This window comes from Chenopodium quinoa, unplaced genomic scaffold, assembly GCF_001683475.1.
Source record: "Chenopodium quinoa cultivar QQ74 unplaced genomic scaffold, ASM168347v1, whole genome shotgun sequence".
Taxonomy (NCBI): domain Eukaryota; kingdom Viridiplantae; phylum Streptophyta; class Magnoliopsida; order Caryophyllales; family Amaranthaceae; genus Chenopodium; species Chenopodium quinoa.
In genome coordinates this window covers 23,149,907-23,173,158 of record NW_018742204.1, presented here as the reverse complement: position 1 = coordinate 23,173,158, position 23,252 = coordinate 23,149,907, and the positions used below count along the sequence as shown (strand labels likewise).

Genomic DNA, 23,252 nt, shown 5'->3' with positions numbered 1-23,252 from the left:
TCAACATATGAGAACAAGCCCTAATACTCTATTTAGAGTTAATTAACAATAACCCTAAAATCCATTGTAGCCAATCTAACCCAAATCTAATTTGGTCTAAATCTTGATAAATAAATATCCAAACTACCAACTCGACCCGATCCCATTGCCATCTCTACTCGACAGGTCGGTAACTCAAACAACTCGGTTAAGGGTAAATCTTAACGGTGCGAGCGCGGGAGTTGCACAATTCCCAACAATAAATCAAACCCAAAAAGACTGTCTCCCTTCCGCGGACTTCCCACGTCAACTGTATTTTCTCTCTCCTCTGCAACTTCGCCATTAAGCTTTCTTCTTCCTTCATCTTCCTTTATATACCTCACCATTTTCACTTTTCTCTCACTTTCTTCTTCATCACAACAACAATGGCGTCTCAAGAACTCCCTAATCGTCGATCTTCATTGTATTCTGATATTGATCAATCTAACCCCAATTCTTCATCCCCTTTTTTGTACAATCAAACTCCTAACCCTAACCCTAACCCTAACCCTAATTCCCAATCTTCTAATTCTCTTTACCCTACTCTTCATATGTCAGATCTCGTCGATAATCTATTTCCCGATGATTATCATCGAAACCCTAATCCTAATCCTAATCCTAACCCTAACCCTGATTCTGTTCCTGGTACTCCATCTGCTCCACCAGAGCTCGAACCTGAACCTATTGAAGAAACCCTAATCACTGTTCCAGGTGCGGTTGTTCATCTAATTGATAAGAAGTACAGTGTTGAGCTCGGAATCGGCGATTTCACGGTTCGCCGCATTCGTCAGGGGGTGAATACTGTGGCTGTTTTCGCTTGTGTTTCAGAGGAGGTGCAATGGCCGTTAGTGAAGGAAGAAGCGATTGTCAAAGTTGATGATTCGCATTATTTCTTCTCTCTATCTGATTCGGATTCGGGTTCCAAAGAAAAATCAGATGATGTTTTGAATTATGGACTGAGTTTTGCTTCAAAGGGGCAAGAGAGTTTGCTGAGGGAATTAGATGCTATTTTCGATGGTTTCGGGAATTTTACGGTGCAAAGCGTTTCGGAGAAGAGTAGGGGAGATTTGGCGGGAGTGGGTGTCGCTGGTGAGATTTCGCCGCAGGAATTGAAGTGTGATGAGAAAAAGAAAGCGGTGATGGAGCGGAGTTGTGGGGCGTATTGGACGACATTGGCTCCCAATGTGGAGGAGTATAGTGGGTCTGCTGCCAAGTTTATTGCGGCCGGGTCAGGGCATGTGATCAAGGGGATTTTGTGGTGTGGGGATATCACTGTTGATCGGTTGAAATGGGGGCATGAAGTGATGAAGAAGAGGCTTGATCCTGCTGAGAAGAAGGAGGTTGATAAGAATACTTTGAAGAGGATCAAAAGGTTTGATTTTTTGAATTAAGCTATTTTTTTTTTTTTTGTTAACTTCTTATGCCTAACAATTTTGTCTATATTACCTGTTTGTACTGTTCTAAGAGTTCTATGTATTGTTTATATACAATTATGGTTGACATATTAATTCAGTTTTCTGTTATTTATTTTATATCTTTGATTCTTAGTTTAGTTGATGACATGTTGAATTGTCTTCATTTGAAACTGTTTTTTAGAAAGTTCCTTTACTAGATTACAGGATTAGGTATCGAAAAAATAATCAATGTTGACATTATTTTTTAACTATAGGATGGTCAGTGCAAGAAAGTAGCTTTAAATGTAGAAGACTAGAAGGGTGATGCCGTGATGGGGCTATTTCCTCTTTTATTTAGGATGCTGCTAATTGAAGAACTTTTATATGTTTTGTGTATGCACTATGGAACAATGAGTACGGAGTAATATAAAATGTTTTACCTTGCATGGAAATTATATCAGTGGAAATTGACTTTCAAGCTTCACTCTACTTCTTTCTTTTTTTTTTTTTTTTTTTTTTTTTTTTTTTTTTGTGGGGGGGGGGGTGTGGGAAAATAGAGGAGGAAAGTAAGAAATGAGGTTTGAAATGTGACGTATGTTCCGAAAATGAGAAGAAGTTTGGCAAAAAACATTTTCAACACAAGAAATCTATGTGTAAAATGCAACCCACAATTAACCTAACAGGGCTATGTAGGAAAACATGCAATTATGATAGTCAACCCAAGTCTGGCATGGATTGTGTGTTTGTGTGTGTTGTATTTTTCAAAAAATGAATTAAAGGTGCAAGCTTTAATTGTTACTGTTCAGTTCAATATACCTAAGTTTTGGTTTTATTAAATGAAGATTTCTGATACCTATTTTTCAACTTTAGGTCATTAGTGGTATCTGACAATCTAACATAGTCAATGAATATGCTTTGCTTGTCTTATAGGGTGAAGAGGATGACAAAAATGACCAAGCAGGTGGCAACTGGAGTGCTGTCTGGGGTTGTTAAAGTATCTGGATTTTTCACAAGTTCAGTTGCAAACTCAAAAGTAGGAAAGAAATTCTTCAGTCTATTGCCTGGAGAAATGGTCTTGGCCTCTTTGGATGGATTCAGTAAGTTCCCTTGCCTGTTTTAGTTTTTGCCTGTTTTTATTCTTTGACATTACTCTGTTCCTTCAGTAAATTTCTAGTATAATTCTACAGAATTTTTGTTGACTGAATGTAACATCATGATCTGTGTTTAATGCAAATTTTCTGTAGAAAATGCTTCTTGAAATTGTTTTTAAAGCCTTATAGTGTGTTTGGATTGAAGAAAATGGAGGGATAGGAAGGGAAGGGAAATGGAGAGATGAGGTATCATTCATTTGGGACTTTGGGTAACAAATGAGGAAGGAAGGGAAGTGGAGGGGAGAGAAATGAAGGGATTAAATTGCAAGAAATTTATCCCTCCAACAAGGGAGAGATTTGGAAGGAAAACTCACCATTCTTCCTTCCCCTCCCTTTCCCTCCCATCCTCTTCTCCTCCCTCCCCTTCTTTTCCTTCCCCTTTAATTATCCAAACACAGTATAGTCATAGTTTTCCACTGTTTGCAGCAGTGCAGGTTCTCCTGTTGATTATTAAAGCCATTGTAGCAATGTAGCATCAATGGCTCAAAATATGTCTCACAATTTCTATTCTGTTTGCTGATATTGCATCTCTTATGTGCTTGATGAAAATTTATTCCGGTGATAATACTTTTTTTTTTTTTCCAATGTTGTCTTTTTATGTCAGTTGAAGCATTCATGTTTTATGCCAATTCTAGATCAATCATTGCGGTGTGTTTTCTTCTCTGTTTCATCTGGAGTAATAGAATTATTTACGTAGGTCATTGTTCAGTCTTACTGGTCTGAATGTTTACTGGCACATATGATATACTTTTTGTTTATTTGAGGGGTGGGACTGTTTAAGACTTTAAGCTGTCAATGCAAACTATTTCTCCATTGAACTTACCATTCTTGCTGCGTGTTAAGATGACTTAATAATAATGACTTTGGGCTTGTTTTGATAGTAGTGTGTATTTAATTAAGTCGTATATTTTGTTTTCTTAACAGATAGAATATGTGATGCCGTTGAAGTAGCTGGAAAAAATGTCATGTCAACATCATCTACTGTGACAACTGGACTAGTGACACACAAGTAAGTGCTCACTTTTTCCCCCCTGACTAATCTGATAAATTTTCATACAGTTTTTAGCTTTTCAAAACCTCTTTATCTCGGGATTCCTTTGTCATGTTCTCATCTTCTTAGTTTGAATTGACCTTGGTATACTTTCTGAGCCTCTGAGGATTCACTTATTCTTTATAATGTGATGCACATGACAACTGGTTGCTTGTGAAGTATGCATGCTATTAGGAGCAAGACACTCTTTAACCGGAGAATATGAGTGGCCATGTACTAAGTAGAGAAGGCTAATTGCTGAATCCTGATAGAACTAATTGTTGGAAAGAACACATGTATGTTTCATTCACTTAGTGTCATCTAATTAGACATCTCTGATGGAGGCATGTCAATCCTTACTGATTAAAAATGCTTCCCTTAATCGCCTAATTCTTTTGTGTTGCTGGAGCCTGGAGATAAGGAGCAAACTATAGCTGGTTGAGTTGAGTTAAAGTGCGAGACTGACTAGAAGGGAACTCATTCAATTTACATACTTGGCTTTTGTTTGTGAAGAACCATACATAGACCACTTCCCCCCCCCCCTCTTGCGGTCCCAACTAAATAAGTTAAAGCCCTTAAAGAGAAAGAAAGAAGGTAGGGAGGGAGGTCAAATGTCAGTTTAGCTTTTTAGCTGTCCTTCGTCTATGGACTTCAATGAAATATTATATAAGCTAAAAATAATCCACCTCTTGGTCGTTAGAATATATATGGGGGAGAAATAGTTGTAAATGATGCCTTTTGTGTTTCAATGCAGATATGGAGAGGAAGCTGGTAATGCAACACATGAAGGGCTTGGTGCAGCTGGGCATGCCATTGGTACTGCTTGGACTGTGTTCAAGATCCGGAAAGCCTTGAATCCTAAGAGTGTCCTTAAACCTACCACTCTAGCCAAAACTGCTGTTAAAGAAGCTGCTCGTGAAATGAAATCTCAAAAGGGCTCGAAATGATTCCTGCTTTGCTTGGGAGATCCTTTATCCACTTATGTATGGAACTGAGTTGTATACTTGTATCTGTAACATAGTCCTTGAGTTTTGAAGCTCTGTTTTTGTTATAAACTAGCTTATTCTTGTAGCTTTGTATTCATGGCTTGATCCATTGGTTTTAACAGAACATCATCTTGAAATTGGTGCTTGCAAGTGATTACTGTAATTAAAATTTTACTTGCTGATTATTTTTCTTGTATATGAGGTCCTGCACTGAGGAATTTCACTTGTTTTGTTTTTTATGTTGCTGAATTATGAGGTACCTAAAATTTTCTCTGGTTCATATTTGCAGTGGTATTACATGCATCAGAGATCAACAGCTCGATTATATATGGTTGTACTTGTGTGGATGTAAACTAGCTTAGTTGGTTATGTCTTGGAGGTAATATACTTGGCTTGGGATCGAATCTTGTCTATGTTTGTGGCTCTCTTTAATTTACACCAAAAATAGTACTCGTGTTTCGTATTTATTGTACGTGGGGAACTTTTTGTGACTCTTGTTAGGTTTTAGAGACAGGGCAATATGGGGCTCAGACATAGAAGAGCACCTCTGCTTCATAGACATGTATTAAATGTCACCCACCAACATGAAGCATGGGATAAGATCACACCACTTTAATTTTTATTATGGTGTATTTTGATTGGTATTATAGATCCAATTGGGAACTTTTAAGGATTTGTTTGGTAGAAACCAATAAATTGTTTTGTTTTTCTTTTTTGAACTACTAGAAACCAATAAAATTTGATCATGCATTTTCCTCCCAGACAATTGGACGACTGTGATTGATTTTTCAAAGACAGCTGCACCCAGTTACCTTCAGTTGTGGACATCTACTGTGCAGTTGCTTGGCTTTCATAAATTGGTTTGAATAATGACACTAGTTATCTAGTGATTAGGAATCGTTAATGCAATAATAGACGAGATTTGACCTTCTATTGTTAGAATGCTGGGTAATGTATTACAGAGTACTGTACTAGTTAAGCTAGTTGATAATCACATAATTAAATAATTGTTCTTAAAAGTGAATAAGTTATTTTTTTTCATGTAGTGGCGCACTAGGGATGATATTTGTTGGTCATACAGTAGGAAATTTCAGATTCCAATTTAATCTAAGGCACATAAAAGTTGCTTTGTTACGTGTAATCTGTCAATAATTCATTTATTCTTGTATGTACTTTGGCTCGTATTGTATAGTTTTGTATTTTAATCTAAGGCACATAAAAGGCACACAAAACTCGTTTAATATCTTTCTTTGCTCTACTTGAGTTGAGCGAGTTTGATTGGGATAAAAAGGCAATTTACCACGTTTATTGGTTCTAAAGGAGTATGAAATGAACTGTTTAAAGCTCACTAGAATATATTATGTAGATAATATTTGTAGAAGTAGAACATATTCTATGTCATATTAAGGATAAGTTTGACTCTTTAATGAGAAGATAATAGTATAGGAATATTGTGGAGATCTATTAGAACCCCATTTAGGAAGCTTCACAAGTAAACAATTTCTGCAGTTGCAATACTTAATCATACATTTGATGGGTTAGTTTCTCATGCTGTAGGTTCACTGGATTTGTCATCGTCGTGGCGTCGATAATGTTACTTGACATACCCAGGGCCTATGGAGTCATACACTTACATGCCTTGGCCTGTCGATTTCCATAAGCCGCCCCACTAGTCTTAAATTATAATCCTAATTATATAACATGGATGTCATCTAATCCTGTCCTACCTCTGTGTTCTTTCATCGGATGTCTTTATCTCTTTAGTGAAATGAGAAAAAGGTGATTTGGTCTTCTTACCTAAGTTTTACCTGTCTTGTTTTTACTAAAGCTTGCTTCTTTTTGTTTTTTTACTAAAGCTTGTTTCTTTTTACACCTTATTGTAAAACATATGTGCACTTTCATCTCTTCATAATAAATAAAAGCAGGGCAGGGCATCCAAGAGGATTTTCTCCCATTACTGGACCATCTAATAACTACGGAGTAGAATTATTTTTTGTTTTTTTTTTAAAAAAAAAAACCCGCTTTAATTTAAATAGACCGTCCAATTACTGGAGAGAATCCCGATCTTGGGGACCCATTATATATAATTCAAGTTACCCAAGTGTTTATTACATATTATAGTACATGATTTACTACCAGCTTTGGAGAAGAATAATTGACAGATAGGGTACTTTTCACTACTTTTAGTCTGTTCTAAAAAATGTAAAATCAGTCTCTATCTAAAAGTTTGGTCTCTTCATTAAGACAAAGTTCTATAGCCACTAATTTTTGGACCTTTTTCATCTATAATATTCAATCATGAAAATATTTTTATATATTTAATTATATCTTGTTATGAATTTTGTTGTTTTACTGAAATTTCTGTACAATATGGTGCAATGGTCATATTATAATGGAAGGAATTCTGATTGTGGATGAGTAAGATAGCCACCATTTTTAGCTCTCCACTTCAGAAGCAACAGCTTATGTCATCTTCCAGGCAGAAAAAAAAGGATAAGAAATAAATTTTTGTACTCAATTATTCTAAGTACAATTCTAAAACCTTTAATGGGCTGAGTTTAGTGTTTTTCTTAGTGAGTGTACAAGAATTTTCAATTTCAATGGCGGAAAATTCAAACAAAGCTTCATCAGAACCGTCTTCACCAAAGACACCACCGGTTGAATCTCCTAGGAAAAATAATGCATTCATTAGTAGATTCTTATGTTTTGGCACCACTTGTAAAGGAAGTCCGACTCTGAGACTAAGAAGGCGTCTTAGAGGTGATGTTGAGGAGGAGTTTCAGTATGCTAGCTCTGATTGCTTGTCATCATATTATAGTGTTTTTGTGGTCCGCCTTGCTATTATGGTATGTAAAAGCTTGATATTCACCTTTTTATCACATTCATGAAAGTTGTCAGATTTTACAAGGCATTTTATTAGTCTTGGTAATATTGGTTTATTTCTTGTGTTTTGTCTCTTGCAGGCTCTTCTGGCAATTTTGATAGGGATGCTAACTATACTAACATGGCACTTTACTCGCGTCTACACTACAAAATCCTTGGATAACCTTGCTTCTGGACTTCGTTATGAGCTCCTTCAACGTCCCTTGTTACGAATGTGGAATATAGTTAACTCCACAGTTGAGGTAACAACAGCACAGGTTAACCTCTCAGAGCTTATCTTCAAAAAGTACAACACCAAGCCAGTAGTTCAAGAAAATCAAGTTGAGGTTGACTGTCAAACTTTTCCCTTTTATCTCTTCTTCCTCTTTGTAATGTTTGAGTTTGTCAAATCTTGCTACTAATTTTTGCAAAAAATAACCTGTAATCTGCAGTTATATCAAATGATGAAGGATGTAATGTGGGCGCTATTTGCAAGTCACAAAGCACTTAATTCAATGACAATAAATTATAGGAACGGGTTTATCCAGGCTTTCCATAGAGATCATAGAAACAACAAAACTTTCTACATCTATTCTGATCTTGCAAATTATTCAATAAGTGCTGCCTCCTATGAAGTGAGCAAGGTTTCTTCTCATCAGCTTTGGAATGATCAGTCAATACAAGGAAACCTTTCTGCAATCTGGTATCGTGAGCTACTTGATCCTGTCAGTGGTGAGAAGATAGGAAAGCAAGAGCAAATTCCTCCTGACGACTTGATAAATGTTGCTGGACCTTCACAAGTACCTGATGGAGTTGCTTCGTGGCATGTATCAGTGAGCAAGCATACAGGTTCACCTTTGCTTTCTGCTGCACTGCCTGTATGGGACCCTTCCAATGAGAGTATAGTTGCTGTTGTGGGTGTTACGACTGCACTGTATAGTGTCGGACAGTTGATGAAGGAGCTTGTTGAGGCGCATAGTGGTCACATATACCTTACCTCTCAAGAGGGTTTTTTGCTTGCCACTTCTACTAATGCCCCTCTCTTGAATAATTCAACAAAAGGCCCTAAGCTCGTAAGGGCTGTTGAGTCAGAGGATGATATCATACGGCAAGGTGCTCAGTGGTTACAAAAGGAGTATTCAAACAAGTTTCCTCCGAGCTATGGAGTTCATGAAGAGGATATCAAGCTTGGAGGCAAGAAATATTACATCGACTCCTTTTTCTTAAATTTGAAACGACTTCCTATGGTAAGAACTCGGTAACAGTTGAGACTTTGAGCCATTGATTGTTCCAATACGATTTAAGTGCAACATAAAATTTTGTCTGCAGGTGGGTGTAATTCTCATCCCTAGGGAATATATAATGGGGAAGGTGGATCACAGAGCTTATAAAACATTGGTGATACTTATATGTGCTTCCGTCTGTATCCTGGTAATCGGATGTATTTGCATATTGATATTGACTAATGGAGTATCCAAGGAAATGAAACTAAGAGAAGAACTAATAAACCAACTAGATGCAAGAAGACGGGCAGAAGCATCAAGCAATTACAAAAGCCAGTTTCTAGCAAACATGAGGCAAGTACTAGTACTTGTATTTGAAACCTTCTTATTTCACTGCAAAGTTTATAAGTCAAATGTGTTTCCATTACTTGATTTTAAATTTATAGTATTTTGTGACATGTAACATGTGACATGTAAATGTCTTTGTGGTTGTTGATTTGTTTGTATATCTTGGAAAGTAAAAGTTTGGCTCCGTGTGTAACAGCCATGAGCTGCGAACCCCTATGGCTGCAGTGATTGGATTGCTGGATATTCTAATTTCTGATGATTGCCTCACAAATGAGCAACATGCAACTGTTTCTCAGATTCGTAAATGTTCAAATGCACTTCTCCGTCTTCTTAACAACATTTTGGACCTCAGTAAGGTACCATACATTCAAGCAGCTTGCCTATCTGATAGTTGAAATCTGTTATGCATAGCATTTGTCTTAGATACTGAACTTCTGAAAATATTAGAATATCTGTAAAGTTAGTTCAGGATGTAATACATGATGCTTGAGCCCAATTTCTGAAATTTGTAATTTTGTAAAATAAAAAAAACAGGTTGAATCTGGGAAACTGGTACTTGAAGAAGCAGAATTCAATTTGGGTAGAGAACTTGAAGGACTTATTGACATATTTTCGGTTCAGTGTATCAACCACCATGTAGAGACTCTTTTAGATCTCTCGGGTATGTATGTACAACTAGTCAATCTTCCCTTTGTGTTGAAGTAAAATGTGTTGCCTTCTTGCATGAACAATTGGTTTTACAGTCAGTATAATGTTATCAGAACATCCTGATTTTCTGAAGGATACTTTGTTAAACTGTTGCTTTTCAGATGACATGCCTAAGTTGCTTCGAGGAGATTCTGCACGGGTGGTTCAAATATTTGCAAATCTTATCAGCAATTCTATCAAGTTCACAACCTGTAAGTACAACTTTGTTTCATGATGGTATTAATAGCTCTTTTAAGCAGAGGAGGATTAGATGGTATAGTATTACAACTCAATTGTTTTGTCCTTGCAGCTGGCTACATAATCTTAAGAGGATGGTGCGAAAAACCTGGTAGCTGCAGCAACACCGGAAGGCTTCCTCTCAATCAAGGCTCTTCTCCAATGGTGAAGTCAAAGCAATTAGGATCTTTCATGAAAAATCCATACAGAAAAGAAAACAAAGTGAGACTTTGGTTTGAAGTCGAAGACACTGGCTGTGGTACGTACCCAGTAACCCAATGATCTACTAGAAAGTCTATACCATTATAATCTTACTCTATATCTACTGGTCTTTCTTTAATTAATCACATTAATTTAACTCTCCTTTGATCAGGTATCAATCCAAATAAGTGGGAGTCTGTATTTGAAAGCTTTGAGCAAGCTGACCCATCAACTACAAGAATGTGAGCAATTTACTTGATCCTCCTACCAAGTCTTGACATTTAATCATTTGTATGATACTATATAATCTAAATTTTGCTATGTTAACTGATCAAGTCTCTAATGTAGAACATCGATTTTCTTTTTTGTTCTCCTATTTAGGCATGGTGGCACTGGTTTGGGCCTTTGCATAGTACGAACCTTGGTGAGTGCTCCTCCCTCCTCCCCCAATCCCCCTGTCCCGATTTTACAAAGCAATGAAGAGAAGTACAATGACTTTCTGAGAACATTAGTGGCTTTACAAATCTCTGTGCTATACTTTATGAGATGCTGTCAAGATTAAAACTGCAACCTCGGTATTCTATTGTGTCCACCCACCTCCTGATGACTTGTAAATATGACAGGTTCGTAAGATGGGAGGAGATATAAAGATAGTTGAGAAGAATGGGCCTGGGACATTGATGCAAATATCCTTGGTTCTTGGCTCTTCCTCGAATATACTTGAACAGCACATTCAAGTAGAACTCGCTGACCATAACTTGATGGTCAGTATTCCTAGAGCTTCATTAGTGTTTTTGATAAAAGTATTTGTTAATGATAATAATTGATCATACTATACACTTTATTAAGATGGCATTGCTTTTATAAATGAAATTATGCTGAATGTAGTTTTCCATGAAATATTGAAAATTTTCTGTATGTAGGTACTACTTGCACTAAGTGGCAGTACAGGAAGGTTAATTATGTCCCAGTGGCTAGATGAAAAGGGGGTTTCTACATTACAAGCGTCTGATTGGAATGAACTAACACAGATGCTTAGAAGGATTTTTAAAGACAAAGGTCCACCTGGTGACAATTTCATTGACATACAAAACCAGATAGAACCATTCACTGCTAAGGATGTTAAACGGTCACAGATTATTATAGTCGTTGATATTGGTTTGCTTGACTTGAGTACCAATATCTGGAAGGAGCAGCTGAACTGCCTCAATAGATATGCAGACAAAGCAAAGTTTGCATGGATATTAAATCATGATACGCCTAGTTCAATCAAGAAAGAGCTTCGAAGAAAGAGACACTTTTTGATGGTTAACAGACCGTTGTACAAGTCAAAAATGATTCAAATTTTGGAAGCTGTCATTAAGCAAAGGGATATTGAAGTACAGTTAAAAAGTGAAAGTGCTTCTGATTCAACAGAAGGGGAAATGCATGAATGTCTCGAGGTGGATCCCATTCATTATGATGCCTCTAGCTCTGAGGATTCTGATAAAGGCGATGTTGGACATTTGAGCTCTGGAAGTGCAAGTCAAACTGAGGCAACGAAAAGGCAGAGAGGTGTAAAACCATCATTCTCACAATTATCAGCAGCAAACAACTATCTGCTTGAGTTTGATGAAGATGGCTTTCCTGAAGGTAACCGTGACAGTCAGAGAGATTTTGATGACAACAGAAACACTTTGATCAGCAGCAGCTCTGAAGAAAGGAAGGATGTGCATTTTGCAAAGAATTCGAGTGATCAGAAATCACTAGAAGGAATTAAAATCCTCCTTGCAGAAGATACACCAGTTCTTCAGAGAGTGGCTACAATAATGCTGGAAAAAGTAGGAGCTAGAGTGATGGCTGTCGGAGATGGATTACAGGCAGTAAACACTCTCAAATCCTCTCTAAACGCAGAAGGATGCTGCACAACATCTCCCTTACCCGAAGGAGCAGCAAGTATTATAACTCCAACTCTAAGCCGGAATTTCCCTCCATTTGACTTAATTCTGATGGACTGTCAGGTAATACACTTCATTGAATTATACTGATTATCCAATGTAATCAGAATAGTTAATAAGTTCCTGATTTCCTACAATATACTGTCTTGTGACTATGCAGATGCCACAGATGGACGGTTATGAAGCAACAAAAGAGATTCGAAGATTGGAATCAGGAACAAGTGTCCACATTCCAATTGTTGCACTGACAGCCCACGCAATGTCGTCTGATGAGGCCAAATGCTTGGAGGTGGGCATGGATGCTTATCTAACAAAGCCAATTGACTACAAGCTTATGGTATCTACCATTCTATCACTAACCCGCAAAGCGGCTTGAGCTTTTTTTTGTACCCCATCATTTCTGATGATTCGCGTTAGCCTATAGCAAGCACAGGTTTATACAGTCATACTAGTAAAATAATAACAGTAGTGACTGAGCTTATTAGCATGTTTTGTAGAAAGCAAAAGTTGTACATAATTGATCCTTCATACCTCCTGTAAATGTTGTAACTGTAATGCGATATACTGGTAAGTATGCATTACTAGCACAGTTGAATGTTAACTGATGTAAAATGTAAATAATGCATTTGACCTGTATACATATGTAATCTCATTTCAATACCTTGTTTGCATTAGGCCTTTAATTGAGGAACATCCATTGGACCTGTGTGGGTCGGGTCGCAACCCATTAGATACTGGCCCATTTTATTATTAAGGGTAAAGATTCTATTATTCTAAAGTGAGTACAAAATTTGAATTACAGTTATAAATTGAACTATGTATGTTTTGTTTGGTTGCTTACTAGTTGTAGAGGAAAGGAAAATGTTTAGTACCATTTAAAATACCAATCAAAGGAAAATAAAAAAATCATTTTTATTATTCATCTTAATGTGTGATTTCACACTACTTATTCAATAGGCATATTAATGGTTAGAAAATCATTTTCGTCGCAGGAACGGATATGATGCGGATTGTGTCACAGTTTTCCCAATGTTAATTTAATTTTGAAGTCTTGTAGAAAATTATACTCATACTTGGTAACACTTTTACACTTTTCGAATAGTTAAGAGTAAAATTGTACTGTAGAGGATTAGAGCCATTAGAGGAGAGACATGCATGAATCTTTCACTGTATCTTTAAATAAAAAGTAACTACTTTTGAGTGAAACAAGAGAGATAAGTAACGCAAAGTGATTTGGGGTTGGAATGTTTAATTCGCCCAAGATTGTGGTTTTTCAAAGCTTATTATTGATACAAATGATTTTGATCAATTGAAAATTTACAATACAACCCAGTCAAAATGATGCAGCTTGGTTTAATACGATGTGGGCTTATCAGTGTTCACACAGTCACACATACACATATTAGACATTACATCATGGCATGCCGACGTACGTATGTAACACACAATATAAAGTGTCAAATTATATTGCACTCATTGGGCATGAAGACACATACTAAATTACTAAGTAGAGGAGGAGAGGACACATTACACATGTAACTAAATAAGCTACATTTATAATCACTTGCTGTAGTTTACATCTTTTCGTTCTTTTTCCATTCAATAAGATTCAAAACTAATCCACAAACCTCAATTTATGTGATTATGTCTTTTACTACTACCCTAATCATTTATAATGAGGCATTGAGGGCTTGAGGCTCACCGTCGCCCTCAATTTGTGTAGCATAGCTTTATTTATGTATTCAAATGTTGTTACTCGTACAACTTACAAGGTTTAAATAACTTTTAAATAATCCTCCATACTACTTTTGTAAAAGATAGTACATGTGTTGTTTTTCATATGAACATAATCTCCTACTCCATATTAATGAATTCATTATTACTCATATTATATTTGTTTTATCCGTATCAGTATCCATCTTAGTGCAACCTAACATATCATATTTTTATAAAGCACAAGCACAACTAAATATATTTATATTTACACTTGTCCATTGATAATTTAATTTTTACAAATTCTAACAAACAAATTCACTAAGTAGTGATTAATATTAATATTAAAAAGGAAAAGGAAAAAAAAAAAAAAAGCAAAAGTAGAGTATGAAAAGGGTGTCTTGTTGCCCAAGTTCTGAAAAAGCATTTCGATTAACACCGGAGACGAACCCTCCTTCATCTCTCCCAACACTCAACTCACTCGATCAACTTCCATTTTCAGAGGAGAGAGAAAGTGAACCAAACTCAGTTCTACAACAATGGCGAGATACGACAGAGCCATTACAGTCTTCTCACCTGACGGTCATCTCTTTCAGGTCGAATACGCTCTTGAAGCCGTCCGTAAGGGTAACGCTGCCGTCGGTGTTCGTGGTACCGATACTGTTGTTCTTGGGGTTGAGAAGAAATCTGCTGCTAAACTTCAGGATTCCAGGTTTTCTTTTGCTTTCTCTCTTCGATTTTGATTGTTTTTTTGTTTTAGGGTTTGTGATTTGTTGCGGAAGGGGCTTTGATTTATATGATTTCAGATTTCTGACCTAATTTTGGGGAATTTACGATTTAATTAATGATTTGTGCTTGCTTGTGTGATTTTGATTGCTTAATTTTGTGTTCACTGGAAATTATTGATTGATTGTATCATAGCAATGAGAATTTTCCAGATTAGGTTAACTTGATTGATTGTACATGAATTGATTAACAATTGTAAACTGTAATTGAGGAAGATCTTTACTTAGGTTTTGTTTAAGTAATTTGGATTGTTTGAAGGACAAAGGCAACAACTTGGTAAGATGCATATATTGATGTATTCTTGTATCTTCGTTGGTGCCTAAACACGGAATCACGAGTGCCAAGCATATAGATCACTATAAAGCTCATTTCATGAATGTATGAATTTGATTTCATTTATGTTTGTGTCTTCGTTTGTGCTAAGAATTGAATCACTGGTATCTTGGATATCATCAGGTCACTATATAGCTTTGTTCCATAGATGGTGGAGTGATTCGATTGAATACATTTGAATAGATTTTGATGTGTTAGCTAGCAGGTTAAACTCATATTATGTGCAGCGAGGCTCTCATAAAAGGCAAAAAAACCTGAACCATGAAACGTTCAATGTTGTACATGATGACTAGTATGCTCCAGATATTGGCTTTCTTGCTTTCCATTTGGATATAATGTCCAATACTCTACATTTTCTTGTACATTTTGCCTCCTGTTGTGTGATCAAAGCCTCAGAGGCAATAAAGTTTTAGTTTATCAGAGTATTGGCTCTTAGGGGGTGTTTGGTATGAATATTGAAAACGGAGTGGAAAGGAAACAAATAAGAGTAAGGAAAGAATTTTTGTTTGGTTTAACCATGTAAAGGTATCACTTAAGCCTAACTCCCTTTCTTTTTGTTTGAGGAGTGTAAGGGTAATTGTTACCTTAGGTTTGATCGAGGTAACAAATGTGTGGAAACCATGGTAATTGTTATCCAAACCTTCTAATCAAACACTTGGTAATGGTTATAGTTGAATTGAATTTGTGTCCAACTCATTAAAAACTCTTACCAAACATGCTCTTATTGTCATCATATCTGTTCTCCAGTGTTTTAGAGTTCCTTACTCACTGTAATTGTTCTAGCATCATATATCAGAGCTCTGTTTCTTCTTTCTCTTCTTTTTTTTGTTTTGAAAGTGCGAGAGGCATGAGTTCGCGCCTTCTGTGTTATATATAAAACACCGTGTTCTTCTCATTTGCAGGTCGGTCAGAAAAATTGTAAACCTCGACGATCATATTGCTTTAGCTTGTGCTGGTCTTAAAGCAGATGCTCGTGTTCTAATAAACAGGGCACGTATTGAGTGTCAAAGCCACAAGCTGACCTTGGAAGATCCAGTAACAGTTGAGTATATAACTCGTTACATTGCTGGACTTCAGCAGAAGTATACCCAAAGTGGTGGTGTTAGACCATTTGGGCTGTCCACCTTGATTGTGGGATTCGACCCGCACACTAATGTACCAGCACTGTACCAGACAGATCCATCTGGTACCTTTTCAGCTTGGAAGGCTAATGCAACTGGAAGAAACTCTAACTCAATAAGAGAATTTCTAGAGAAAAATTATAAAGAAACTTCTGGGCAAGAAACTGTCAAGCTGGCTATTCGTGCACTGCTTGAAGTAAGTTGTCTTGAAATTTTTATGTTTATTTTCAAGTAGTGACATTATTATGAACTTCAACCGGTTAGATCTTGCTTCACAACTTCAACCGGTTAGATCTTGCTTCAGCTTAGCTGTAAAATCTTTACATCTATGATCTATGTGTCCCATCACTTAGAGGTATTCCTTTGAACATATCTGTCAAATATTTGGTAAAGCTGCCCAAAATGTCATGGTCTGAATTATAATTTGGGGAACTGACGTGTGATGATTATAGTTTGATCACTACATTCTTAATCCTTAGAGCATGTTTAAATCAATTAGTTAATACTGTAATACTCATACTTTGAAATTGGTAGTTCTTATTCTTCTTAAGCCTGGCCTTGATGTTGTACATTGTTTAGACATTGTTACTTTGCTACCATCTTGTACAATCTGTTTTAAGTTTTGAAGGTGGATGTGATAATAGATACGAATATATGCTTTTCAGTCTGGAGGTCTGTATCATTGCTACCATATTAGCGACTGACTTTGCTCCAAAAATTTATCAGGTTGTTGAAAGTGGAGGAAAGAACTTGGAAGTTGCTGTGATGACGAAAAAAGGTTTGCATCAGCTTGAGGAATCTGAGATTGATGCCATAGTTGCAGAGATTGAAGAAGAAAAGGCAGCAGCTGAGGCCGCAAAGAAGGGTCCTTCTAGTTCTTAACTTGCAGACTTGTGAATTAGGCTGTTCCTTTCGAGTTTTAATCTATTCCTATTTCTGCTTCTTGTTTAGCTCTAAACTTCTAAAGTGTTGACGAGTCAGACTTGGATTTCATGTATGTGCTGCTAGCTTGGTTTATTAGCCCCGTGATATCATCTGAAAAGCCATCAATCAGTGGTAGATTTGTTGAATCTTTTGGTATTTTGCTTCATTATGCCTTAGTAAAAGTACCTTGTTGACTCTGGCAATTATTTTTAGTTTCGATTAATTGGATGGTGTGAATTGTGAAGGTCAGTCGCGACGATGAATTTTTGCATAGTTGGGTACTACTATTTGCATAGTCAATTACACAATGATGGACACTAGGGGTGAGCAAAAATTCTGGGTACCCGGAATTGGAACCGGAGGCGGTTAGAAAATGGCGGGTCCGGAACTAGAATTGGACCCGGTGGTTCCAATTCTGGGTAATAAATTAAGGACCCGATTATAACCAATTCAAATTCCAATTCTAAACTTTTTGAAACCGGAACCGGTGGGGTACCTGGTTACCTAGTATATGCTAAACTAAATGAATTTTAAATAATAAAAATATGTTAAATGTATCTAATTTGTAAATTAAAAAAGTATTATTAATACCTAACATAAATACAAATAGCTTAATGCATATATAAGTTTAAGTATTAAACGCTAAAAATGAACCTAACTAGAATAAGAATTATAATTTGTATTATATTTTAACAATTACATACATAAGTGGGTATCCGGAGCCGGTTTTCGATGGTTCCAATACCGATTGCTAAATTTTAGGACCTGGTTGAACCAATTTCAATTCAGGATTCGAATTTTAGGACCCGGTTTCAACCAATTTCAAGTCCGGGTCCTAAAATTTTGACCAGGTACCTGGTTTGCTTACCCCTAATGGACACTCTTATTCAACTAGAGAGGAAATAATGGCTCCAATGTTTATTTTGGTCTTTTAATTGCTTCAATTAGAACTAGTCTTTTGACCCGTGCAATGCACGGGTTAGTTTATAGATATACAATACAAATTTTTATTGTAAAATAAATAGTTTATAAAGGAGAAGATGGGGTGAAAATTGAATGTAATTGTAGAAGATATTAAGGTCTTGTTTGGTTGGCTAAATATTTTGTGGGGAGTCAAAAATTCCATGAATTTCATTTTCACCCTCTTGTTTGGTTGACACAAAAAAGTGAAAATGGGGGTAATGAGAATTCATGGGAATTTTGACTTCCCACAAAACATGGGAATTCACTTACCTTATCCACCCTTGGTAAGTTGAAATTCCCATAGGAATTTACTTCCTCTATTCTTAACCAAACAAATTTGTTAAATTCCCACGATTTAGATGATAGGAATTTATTTCCCATAAATTGAAATTTCATGGGAATTTACTTCCCATAAATTGAAATGTCATGGGAATTTACACTTTCCTAATGAACCAAAAAATCCCTAAGTTTTTCTGTTAGATTCACTAAGTTTAGGGATTAACCTCCCTTTTTCTAGCTATCAAAAAAAAAAAAAAAAAAAAAAAAAAAAAAAAAAAACCCTAAGTTGGGGAAAGTGAACCATGCCAGCAACATTCATTTTTTTTTTTATACATGTACTTAATTAAAGTGTTTTTAAAAAAAATTGAGAAAGGGGATTAAAAAATAAAAATAAAAAAAGGTTAAATGAGGTGACATGTGGCATTGGTGAAAAATAAAATTAACATGTGGCTTGATGGGGATGGTTTGTGTTTTTAAATACTAAATATAGATATAGATTATTCGTAAATGCTCTATGCTCAGTACAATATTTTGCATTGGTTAATCTAGGGGCTGCAAAACATATCAGGATTCAGTAATTCATTTGCAGGTTATTATAGAATTCACCTCTTTTTTCATAGTCGAGTATTCTAAATGGGTATTTGATTTGCATGGGTAAATAAACTGTGTATAATCGCTATTAAACAAATACATTATTGAAAAAAAAAAGTTGAATTTGATTATTATGAAAGCAATAGAAATTCATTCATTTGCAGATTATTGTAGAAATCAATTTACTCCCTCCATTAATAGTTATGTATAACTTTGGAGCACATAACGGATACTAATGCAAAAGACGGGGGACAAAGATTAGAGGAAAATAAGGGAGTGACTAATAGGAGTGGAGAGAGAAAATTGGACCACCCCCCCCCCTCCCCCCACCCACTTGCAATTTTGGAGGGGAAGTCTGGTTTTTTTGGAGGGGTATGTTTTTCCCCCTAAATTTTCACCCAAAAATTCAAATTTGGGGATTTCAATATTCCCTCTAAAAAATAAAAATAAATAAAATGTAATACCCCGTATTTTTTAAAATATTTTATAAATGGAATTTTATTTTATTTATAATATTTATTTGTCATTTTTCGGAATTTAATTTCAAAAGTTTCAAATTATTAATCTAGGTCAAAAATTATTTGAATAAATTATTTTATGCACCTTTATTCTACAATTTATGTCCAATCAAACAATCCTAACCCATTTGTTTACTTAATTGACCCATTATTTTTATGAGGCCCATCTTCCGATTTACCCTACAATTGTCTCCTATAAATACCCCATGAATCCCCAAAAATTTCCCACACAAAAAGGTTAGTCTTATTTTCTCTCTCCTTTATTTTATTAATTTGTATAATTATAATTATTGATTTATGGATTTTGATTTTATTGTTTGAAAGTAATTTAATTAGTATCAAGTTGTATTTTGATGATTAAACTTTATAATTTCAGATTTTATAATGTCATTATTTTCAGATTTTGTAAATTTTATAACCTAGGGTTTTTAATTATTGAAAATCATGATTTTAGGGTTTTTATGAACAATTGATTTAGGGCTTTTATAGTAATGATGTTTTGAAATTTTGGTGATTATAACTACTGATTAGTTTAACTTAATTCCAGATTATTTTAAACACTTAAATTCGTGTTTTAATTTTAAGATTTCCGTTCATTAATATTAATCCCGTTTTAATCCCGATCAGGTTATGAACTCATCCGATTTTGATGAAAAAGTAGGGTTTTTCATGTGGAAACAACGTTTTAAGAAAGACTCGTGAGCACCACCCTCCCGTGGCCAAATTCAGCCTCTAAATATGATTTTCGGGCAGTTTTTGATTTTAACGAAGTTTTTTATACTTAAAATATTATCCTTGAGTTTGATTAATAAAATTAATTATGTTTAAAGTTAATTAAGCATAAATATATGTTTTTATTGAATTTTTAAGTGTTGGAAATAGTTTCTAAGTACTACTTTTGATGTTTTATAAAGAGGGTTTAATCACCCATTAAAAAGGGAGATTATTAGGGGTTTTTAAATAATTTTCTGATTTTTATTAGACTTTTAACTTGCTGTAATTTCATGTATAAGAGTGTATTTTAAGGTTTTTATGAAGAAAATTTAAAGAACTATATATAAGCCTTTAATTTTAACTAAAGGGAAGATTTTAAAGTGTTGTTTGATTTGGATTTCGAAGGTTTTAAAGTAAGTTAGTATTGCTGTAAATTTGATTGATTGGGTATTGATTGAGATGTTATTATTTGGTTTAGGAGAGGAGTTTATTGAAGGTGATTTCTAGTTAGTAAAGTTCCACAAAGGATTGTTTACACGGTGTACGTACATGTCTATTTCGTTGTAAGTAGTATCATGTTTAGGTATCAAAGAAAAGAACTTAGTTTCATGATTAGAGAACACTTGGATGAAAATTGTTTGGTTATACATTTAATTAATTCATGTGCTTATGTTTATGAAACATGTTTTGGTGAATTGATTATGTTTGTATGAAATTATGTTTGTATGGAATGTTGATACAAGCATATTTTTATTGGATCGGTTTGTTAACCACATTTGGATTATTAAAGGATTGAAATTGAATGGTTTAAGTGGAATGAATTTATTAATTATTCCACAAGGTTGTTATTTATTTTATTAATCAATCATGAATTGTTAGTATGTTGAGTAAAGGTGGATTAAGCCGAAATGGCTAGGTGAGTTGACTATGTTCAACAATTTAGATAATTTGGAAGTTTAATGAAATTAAAAGTCAATTTGTGATGTGATCACCCTTGTCCTAAATAAGATTAAAAGTAAATTGATGTATGATTTTTAGGTATGGTCTATTTGATTGAGTCGGCTATTAATTAAAATTGTAATCACGTAAAGTGAAACATGGATGAGCAATAAAACTCTAGAAAGCGTGCACTTCTAGAGTATTGACAATTATGGGTTGGGGTACACGGTGGTAGCCCGTGGCTTTCCGAGGCTTGTTTGATCAACATGTCCTCTTTTCTTTTGGTATTTACATTTTATTTTATAATGAAAGTTAGATGGGATCCTAGACTAACTTTGTGAGAATGGAGTCGCGCCTATTCTTGCATCCCGCTAAACTTTTATTTTAAATGGTCATTTGGGACCTAAATGATTTGGTGGATTGGACAACCTCGTCTATTGCTTACTCCAAACTAAATTAATTAAATTAAATATAAAGAGTCAAGTGTTTGGAATTGATTAGCAAGTATGTTGAGTCGAGTGAATTGTTTAAGTGTGGAGTCTTGATTAATGAATTCGTGTTGTATGTTTATTTACTTTAATTAGTTGAGCATGCTAGGTTTGGTACGTTGTAGCTTGTATGTACTCAACTTTGCTGATTGCGTGCTTTTGTGTGTTTACTGTTGGTCATGGCCTTCGCCTTTCAATGACCCTGTGATGATCCAATTATTACCCTTGTATTATTGGGGAGCAGTATTGCACAGGTTAGTTTGATGATGTGAAGTTTGGGGATTTGACATACGCATTGTCAAAGGATTTGTGTGATTGAGAGTATTCGTTCTTTGTGTTGAACTTATTTATGTTTTACTACTTTAATTATGTTTTGGGACTTTGATTATTGGTTTGGTTTTAATAAGGGCCTTTATGGTTCCAATTTGTAAGCTTTGACTTATTGGTTTTCTAAATTATATTATTTTAAGATTTAAGTTGGATTTCCGCTGCAATACTTTGATAAAGACTTAACGTTTTAACACGTGGCAGTAACATGCTAATGGTTCTCCTCTATTTTTATTTAAAGTAAGTGGTTGAAAAAGGGAGAATTATTGGGGTGTTATATAAAACATCAAAGATTCAAACATAACATGATTCATTCACCATTAAAGCCATGCTTATAAATACCATCCTTCCTCTTAGCACGAACCTTAGGGGTGGCCTTTCCCTCTTAGATCTAGGTTTTTTTGGAGCCACAACACTCGCCTCGCCACTCTCGGCAACCAGATCTACACCACCCTCAAAGAAATCAAACGATTTCTTTAGGGACTCACCTTGACCCTCCTCCCTTTTGATTCTTTCTTCCTCCTCAATACTTTTAAGGACTTGACCCAAAACTCTGTAAGTGTACAAAGTACAGTAGGGACCGGTTTTACTTGACTCCTAAAATTGACGAGGGAAAGGAGAACCCGTCTCAAAGCAGTGGATGAGGTTTTGGATCAGATTCTCCTCACCCGCATCATTTGTAGCCATGTAAGCATCCTTTAAAGGATCTAGGTTCACCATTGTTGTGGGGGACTTTTTTGTGAAAGATTGAAGAAAAGAAGAGTAGATATGGAGGGGGAAGTGAGAAAATCACAAGTGAAGATGAGAGAGAAAAACCCAGAAGATGAACTAGGGTTCATCTTATGAACTCTCCAAAAAATATAGAGAGAACCAACCATTTTGGTGATTGGAAATGTGAGTAAATGAGGAGAGAAGGGGGGAATTGGGAAGATAAAAGGAGGAAATCATTAAATTAGGAGAACTTGATTAGTTTTAGGTTAATTTGATTAGTATATAATGAGGGTAATAATTAAGAAATTAAATTTTTTAAGTAAGGTAATATTGTAATTTCCAACCTTTTTCTTTACTAAAAATAGGAAGAAAATGAAAAATTGCACATAATCCTAATCATCCCAAAATGGCAAAAGTTGCACATAACTATTAACGGAGGTAGTATTAATATTCTGATACATATAATTTGTGTATAATCGTTATTAAACAAATCCATTACTAACCATAAAAGTCAAACTTTAGCATATAGAAAAGCAACAAAGCGTAGGTGTTTTTCATAATTTCAATATGAAGTAGTACAAATTTTGAAAGAAAGGGCTAGAGGGGAATTACTGGAGTATGTTGTTGGGGTCTAGTAGCTATCACAACCAAGAGGTTATGCGATCAAACTCTACGAGTGTTACTTTAGGTGGGTTGTGAAAAAATACTACCTCTGGTTCATTTTACTTGCAACAAAGTACAAGTTTTCGGAAACCAAGGCAAAAGATTGAA

The 23,252-nt window shown here is 35.3% G+C and overlaps 3 protein-coding genes across 3 annotated transcripts; all 3 read left to right on the top strand.

The window, feature by feature from the left end:
* The first annotated feature begins 200 nt into the window (after window positions 1-200).
* On the top strand, window positions 201-4,818 carry LOC110724587 (protein EARLY-RESPONSIVE TO DEHYDRATION 7, chloroplastic-like). The gene is made up of 4 exons (XM_021904006.1): window positions 201-1,390; window positions 2,343-2,509; window positions 3,488-3,572; window positions 4,348-4,818. The coding sequence occupies exons 1-4, from the start codon at window positions 405-407 to the stop codon at window positions 4,538-4,540; spliced, it is 1,431 nt and encodes a 476-aa protein (XP_021759698.1). The 5' UTR covers window positions 201-404; the 3' UTR covers window positions 4,541-4,818.
* A 2,070-nt stretch (window positions 4,819-6,888) lies between these two features.
* On the top strand, window positions 6,889-12,828 carry LOC110724577 (histidine kinase 1-like). The gene is made up of 13 exons (XM_021903996.1): window positions 6,889-7,425; window positions 7,543-7,788; window positions 7,894-8,688; window positions 8,771-9,018; window positions 9,209-9,368; window positions 9,547-9,673; window positions 9,822-9,911; window positions 10,010-10,195; window positions 10,310-10,379; window positions 10,519-10,561; window positions 10,761-10,901; window positions 11,061-12,137; window positions 12,235-12,828. The coding sequence occupies exons 1-13, from the start codon at window positions 7,180-7,182 to the stop codon at window positions 12,448-12,450; spliced, it is 3,645 nt and encodes a 1,214-aa protein (XP_021759688.1). The 5' UTR covers window positions 6,889-7,179; the 3' UTR covers window positions 12,451-12,828.
* Window positions 12,829-14,161: 1,333 nt separating this feature from the next.
* LOC110724570 (proteasome subunit alpha type-7) lies at window positions 14,162-17,200 on the top strand. Its single transcript, XM_021903984.1, has 3 exons — window positions 14,162-14,499; window positions 15,809-16,223; window positions 16,754-17,200. The coding sequence occupies exons 1-3, from the start codon at window positions 14,327-14,329 to the stop codon at window positions 16,907-16,909; spliced, it is 744 nt and encodes a 247-aa protein (XP_021759676.1). The 5' UTR covers window positions 14,162-14,326; the 3' UTR covers window positions 16,910-17,200.
* The last annotated feature ends 6,052 nt before the right edge of the window (window positions 17,201-23,252 follow it).